The 7,108-nt window shown below is 37.8% G+C and overlaps 1 protein-coding gene across 1 annotated transcript in view; it reads right to left on the bottom strand.

Moving 5' to 3' along the window:
* Window positions 1-239: 239 nt before the first annotated feature.
* The window catches only part of LOC102260233 (zinc finger protein 14-like), a 36,147-nt gene continuing 29,278 nt past the window's right edge, over window positions 240-7,108 (bottom strand). The window contains exons 2-4 of the mRNA XM_014535101.1: window positions 4,694-4,820; window positions 3,554-3,626; window positions 240-2,550 (exon numbers count right to left, since the gene is read on the bottom strand). Coding sequence (XP_014390587.1) covers window positions 726-2,550; window positions 3,554-3,626; window positions 4,694-4,820 — 2,025 coding nt within the window. The 3' untranslated portion in view covers window positions 240-725. The remainder of the gene's footprint in view (window positions 2,551-3,553; window positions 3,627-4,693; window positions 4,821-7,108) is intronic.

Below are 7,108 nucleotides of genomic sequence, written 5' to 3'. Positions count from 1 at the left end.
TTGAAAAAAAAAACAAAACAAAAACATAGTGCATGCGGTCGCCAGCCTGTTCCACGCACCTCCGCATCTCCTACCAGTCTCAATGCGCCTTTTTCTTTCCTTCTAGTTGTAGAACTTCCACTCAGACAGCTTCCTGCGGTTCTGGATGATAGTTATTTTATCTTTTAGTTGAGTTTTGGTGTGGTTGTGAGAGGCAGCAAGTACAGGTGTTTACCTATGCCACCATCTTCCAGGCTCCCCCATCATGTCTTCTTTTGTCTTCCAAGATGTGTGACACAACTGAAGGTTTCCCACATTGCTTACATTCATAAGGTTTTTCCGCAGTGTGTGTTCTAAGAGACTTGGAAAAACTGAAAACATTACCACATTCCTTACATTCATAGAGCTTTTCTCCACTTTGTGTCCTTAAATATCTAGGCATGTGAAGGAGGGCAACCAATTGATATGTTTTTGTCACATCAATATTGCTCTGTCTTTCTCTCTGACTTCCACTCTCTCAATGGAAAAATATCCTCAGGTGAATATTTAAAAAAAAAGAGAAAGAAACTAGGATGGTCAAAGGCTTTTCTACAGTCTTTAAACGATAGGGCTTATTTTCAGTGTGAGTTCTTTCATTCATTTTGATATCTCTCCACTATCAGTGTTTTTGTGATTTTGAAGGGAACTGGGATGAATAAAGGGTTTGGCCCATGGTTTACAGTCATAGGGTTTTTCCTTATTATGAGTTATTTCATGATGTTAGAGGGAACTTGGATAAGAGAAAGCTTTATCACAATGGTTACATTCATAGGGTTTTCCCTAAGCATGATGTTTTTCATGATTTCTAAGCAAATAGGAAAAAGGAAAGTTTTACCACATTCCTTACATTCATGAGGCTTTTTTCCATGATGAGATACTTTATGCTTACTAAGACATCTGGCAGAATAGAAGGCTTTCTCGCATTCCTTACATTTGTAGAGTTTCTCCCCAGTATGCATTCTTTGATGATTTCTAAGAGAACTGGAATATCTAAAAGCTCTCCCACATTGCTTACAGTCATAGCGTTTCTCCCCAGTATGTATTGTTTTATGATCTTTAAGAGATGCAGAATGGCTGTAAGCCTTACCACATTCCTGACATACATGGGGCTTTTTTCCAGTGTGTGTTCTTTCATGATATTGGAGGGAACGTAGAGAAAAGAGAGTTTTACCACAATGGATACATTCATAGGGTTTTCCCCAAGTATGAAATTTTTCTTGGTTTCCATGTTCCTTACATTTGTTGGGGTTCTCCCCATTATGCATTCTTTTATGATATCGAAGAGAACTGGAATATCTGAAAGCTCTCCCACATTGCTTACAGTCAAAGGGTTTCTCCCCAGTATGTATTGTTTCATGATCTCTAAGATATGCAGAAAGACTGAAAGCCTTACCACATTTCTGACATACATGGGGCTTCTTGCCAGTGTGTGTACTTTCATGCCTTTGACAGGACTGTGGATAACTGTAGGCTTTTCCACAATGCTTACATTCATAGGGTTTTTCCCCAGTATGAATTCTTTCATGACCTTGGAGAGAAGATGGATAATTGAAACCTTTACCACAATGCTTACATTCATAGGGTTTTACCCCAGTATGAGTTCTTTCATGACGACAGAGGGCACCACGATCACAGTAAGCTTTGCCACAATGCTGACATTTATAGGGTTTTTCCCCAATATGAATTCTTTCATGACGTAGGAGGGAAGTTCGATTAGATAAATCTTTATAACAATACTGACATTTATAGGATTTTCCCCCAGGATGAATGATTTTATGCTTTTGGAGAGTAGCTGAATGAGAGAATACTTTACCACATTGCTTACATTCATAGGGTTTTCCCCCAGTATGTGTTCTTTTATGATAATGCAGGGAAGTTCGATGAGAGAAATCTTTACCACATTGCTTACATTTATAAGGTTTCTCACCAGTATGAGTTCTCTCAGAATTTCTAAGAGAAGTGGAACTGAAAGCTTTTCCAGATTTCTTACACTGATTGGGCTTTTCTCCAGTGTGTGTGCTTTCATTTTCTCCAGAGTACTTGGGAGAACTGAAAGCTTTGCCACGTTGCTTACTTTGATATGGTTTCTCTCCGGTATGAGTATTTTTGTGAAGTTTAAAGTAAATGAGATGATTAAAGCCTTTCCCACATTGCTTACACTCAAACGGTTTCCCAGCAATATGCGTTCTTTCGTGATTTCTATGGGAAGTTGAATAGTGGAAAGATTTCTCACTGGGGCTGCCTTTATGTCTTTGAATATGTTGGTGAGGCTTGAAAGCTTTCTCAGGTTCCTTACATTTATAAGGGTTTTCTTCATATTCCTGACACAGGTGTAGTTTGGGTCCAATGTGAGAGCTCAGGTGGTTATTCAAGGATAAATAATGCATGAATATTTGCCTACACAACCTGGATTTAGGTTGTTTAATTTCAGTAGGAGTTTCCGTCTTCTCATTATGATTTGGAATCTGGCTAAAGTTTTCTCTGAATTGACAACCATATTTCCATTTACACAGTCTCTCTACCATATGACTGCTGTAAAAGTCAGAAGCATATTATTAATACTTTGTTAATGATTTCATATTTATTAATAGTATGACAATGACATTTTTACTGTTTTCAAAGAAAGTTCAGGGTTTCTGTACATTCTTATTATTTGAAAGTGGATATCCTAAAACCTCTGAAATAGGCTGGATCATAGATATTATGATAACAGTTACAGTCATTAACCCTTTGCGGTCCAATTTTATTTTTGGAATTCAAACAGTCTGGTCCAAATTAATTGATGGGATTGAATGTTAAACCTGTTTGCGGTGTCGACCTCAGCCTCAACGTTGGACCTGTTCCTAGCACCTGGTCGGTCGAGTCAGCCTCCATGTTGGACCGAAAAGGGTTAATGGTACTTCTGTACGTTGTTTCCAAATGCAATTATTTTTTATACACTAAACATTAGGTCTTATTTCAGAAAAAAACATGTTGAGATTATTTGAAGAATCAATAAATTTAAAACTGGGCTGATACAATTGGGTTACCTGTTTTTAAGATTCTGTTTGCACCAGGCCCATGTGGCTCAGTGGTTCAGTATGGACCCACACACCAGGGGGTTGCCAGTTCAATTCCCCAAAAGGAAACAGCCAGACTGCAGATTTATTCACCCCACTACAGGACATGCAGGTGGCAGCCAATCGATGTTTCTACCTTTCCCTCTCACCTCCACACTCTAAAATCAATAAAAACGTATTTTACACCACTGGCATGGCTCAGTGCTTGAGCACTGACCTCTGAACAAGGAGGTCACAGTTCAATTTGCATTCAGGGCACATGCCCAGGTCTGGGCTTGATTCCGAGTGTGGGGCATGGGCAGGAATCAATAATTCTGTCTTACCACTGTTTGTCTCTCTATCTCCCTCTCCCTAGCTCTCTGAAATTATTGTTTTAAAATATTAAATATATAAATAAATAAAATATATAAAAACATTAAAAAAAAACAAAAAACACAAAGATGCTCTTAATGCTTTCTCAAGACAAAGTGACTCACCTAAGATTCATCCCATGACTTTCATATTGATCTCCACTGTCACGGTCTTCACATTTTACTTCTAAAATACATGCTAGAAAAAGAATTATGAACTATTAAAGAATATTAAAAATGGTTAGATTTTAGGTACACAAAGAGCTGTGATTATTCCCAGTTAATTACCAATGTATTCCTTTTCCAAATTTCAGTTCTTGAAATGGCATAACAGCATTGATGAGCAACCAACTCTAGTTATCTAATTGACTAAATAAGTAACAAGTTGTTGCAGGGCAGAGTCGTTCTGTGGTTGACCATCAACATATGAACCGGGAGGTCACAGGTCAATTCCCAGTAGGACTGGTTTGCAGATTGTCAGTGTGAGGCACACAGAAGGCAGCCAATCAGTGATTCTCTCTCATCATTGATTTTTCTCTATTTCTCTCCTCCTCCTCCCTCTCTAAAATCAATAAAAATATATTTAAAAAAAAGAATGTGTGCCCTAGCTGGTTTGGCTCCGTGGATAGAGCGTTGGCCTCTGAACTGAAAGGTCCCAGGTTCGATTCCAGTCAAGGGCACATGCCCGGGTTGTGGGCTCGATCCCCAGTGGGGGACTTGATGTAAAAACATGTGTAAAAAAACACAAAGGTGCTCTTAATGCTTTCTCAGGTCAATGCAACTCACCTAAGATTCCTCCCATGATTTTCATACTGATCCTCACTGACATGGCCTTCACATTTTTCTTCTAAAATACATGCTAGAAAAAGCATTATAAATTATTAAATAATATAAAAAATGGTTAGGTTTTAGATACACAATGAGCTGTGATCATTCCTAATTTAATTACCAATGTATTCCCTTTTGATATTTCAGTTCTTGAAACAGCATTGATGAGCAAGCAACACTAGTTTTCTAATTCACTAAATAAGTAACAAGTTGCTGCAGGCCAGAGTCGCTATGTGGTTGACGGTCAACCTATGAACTGGGAGGTCATAGGTCAATTCCCAGTAGGACTAGTTTGCAGGCTAGATCCCCAGTGTGAGGTGCACAGGAGGTAGCAAATCAGTGATTCTCTCTTATCATTGATTTTTCTATCTCCCTCTCCTTCCTCTCTAAAATCAATGAAAATATATTTTTTTTAAAAAAAGAATTTGCTATAACTACCTACTGATGCCAGGTTCCAGAAGGTTTTCAGCATCACAACCGTGTAGAGTTTCTTCTGGGTCGGATCCAGGAAAGCCCACTCCTCCACGGTGAACTCCACATTAACATCCTCAAAGGCCACTGAGTCCTAAAACATCCCACATATGCATATAGAAGAATGGGTATGACAGCACTGGGGATCTATACATAATTCATAAGAAGTTCACATGGGACATGTGGTACCCAACATTCAGTCTATGACTTGGTTGTAAGACTATTAGTAATTTGCTGCATTCACTTCCTCAAGAACACATGAAATTTATTGATATGATTTTACTGTGATCACTTCAAGTCTTCATTGCTCTCTAATGTCAGGGTAAAAAGCACCTTGAACAAGTTCTATATAATTAACTCAAATACATCTATACTGAAAGCATCGATTCCTTATGTGAAAACTCATCTTCATTATAACCACCATTTGGTGCAACAGTCTAGGAAACAGTGTCATGTCTGCATAAAGTTTTCACGATTTTGAATATAATAAAGGCCTGGTAGCTTTCTCTTCTATTCTCATCACCAAACAGGAGAGGCCAAGCGGTGTGTGGAAATTCAACTTGGAACAAAATGTGCCTGGGCATATTGTACTGAAGTACTCCAGATTATTAGAAGTAGATACACGTAAATGAATGAAAATATTCTTGTGGAGGAGTATGAATGATCATTTTTTTATATTAATAACTCTGACCTTTTTCCTCTTTCATTTCATGGAGATAAGAAGTTAGAGTTAGAGGTCAGGCATGAGCAAGACAGGACAACTTAGCCCTCTACAAAAGTCCTCTACACATGATTTTTAGGACATATAGACACATATATTGAAACCATAGATCACACGCAAAAAAGTCTTTCCGGTGGAATTTAACAATGTAACCAGGGCCTGGACCTGAGGAACAATTTAAAACTTGGCATGTATAAGGCCTTTATTAAAATCCGCTACATTTTTATGTTGAAACGGCACATGATGACAAAATACATTAGGAGGCGGGGGGTAATGAAAATATCAGGCAGAAAACTCTGAAATATTTGTCTAAACACTATGTTCTACACCTGAAACATACAAAATGAAATTAAATGTAAATTATAAGTGGAAGCATATATGTTGTTTGTGGATAGGAAAAATTAATATCACCAAATGTCCATACTACGTAAAGCAATCTATAGAGTCAATGTAATTCCTATCAAGATACCAATGGTGTATTTCACATAACTAGAACAAATACTCAAAAACTTTATATGGAACCACAAAATACCCTGAATAGCAACAGCAATCTTGAGAAAGAAGTACAAATGTGGATGAATCATACTACTTACTATCCAACTTTACTACAAGGCCATAGTAATCAAAACAGCATGGTCCTGGCATAAAAACAGCATATAAATCAGTGGAACGGAACAGAGAGCCCAGAAATAAATGCATGCCTTTACAGTGAAGGAATACTTATAACAAAGTAGGCAAGAACATACAATAAAGATAGTATATTCAATAAATGTTGCTGGGAAAATGCAAAAAAATGAAATTAGAACAGCTTCTTACACCTACACCAGAATACAGAAAAATGCATGAAGGACTTAAATGTAAGACTCAAAACCATAAAAATCCTAGATAAAAACAATGGCAGTAATACCTTGGATATTTCTCCTAGCAATATCACTTTTCATATATCTCCTTGGGAAAGAGAAACAAAAGAAAAAATAAACAAATGAAACTACATCAAACTAAAAGGAAACCATCAACAAAATAAAAAGGCAAACAACTAAAAGGGAGAACATATTCATCAATGAAATAATTGAAAAGAAATATCTGAAAAGGGGTTAATACCCAAAAAGAATTTAAAAGTGCTCTGAACTAAACCAATATGATGTACCACAAAAAAAAAAAAAAAAAAAAAAAAAAAAGTTGGTGGGTTCGGTTTCAGGTCAGGTCCCAGGCCCAATTTAGTGTTTGACTCCCAATTGGGATATGAAAGGGAGTCAACCAATAAATGTTCCCCTCCTCCACTCCCACTTCCTATCTCTCTAAAATCAATAAAAACATACGCGCCGGTGAGGATTTAAAAGTATGAAATAAAAAAGGAAAGCACCCAACATATCTATATCTATATCTATATTATCTATATCTATATCTATATCTATATCTAGAGAGAGCCAGGGTCCGTAACATCCAAAATGACTGAATGGATGACCAAACGCCAGGCAGCATGTGCAGCAGGCTCGGGTGGGCAGGGACTGGCGAGCAGGCTGAACTGGTGATTATAATAGAATCAGGGGCATAGAAAGGGAATGGACTGACTATTCTTGGGGAGGAAAGGGGTGTGGGGATGCGGGAAGAGACTGGACAAAAATCGTGCACCTATGGATGAGGACAGTGGGTGGGGAGTG

The sequence above is a fragment of the Myotis brandtii genome, unplaced genomic scaffold (genome assembly GCF_000412655.1).
Source record: "Myotis brandtii unplaced genomic scaffold, ASM41265v1 scaffold1012, whole genome shotgun sequence".
In the NCBI taxonomy this organism is placed as follows: Eukaryota; Metazoa; Chordata; class Mammalia; order Chiroptera; family Vespertilionidae; genus Myotis; species Myotis brandtii.
This window is presented reverse-complemented; position numbering and strand designations above follow the sequence as displayed.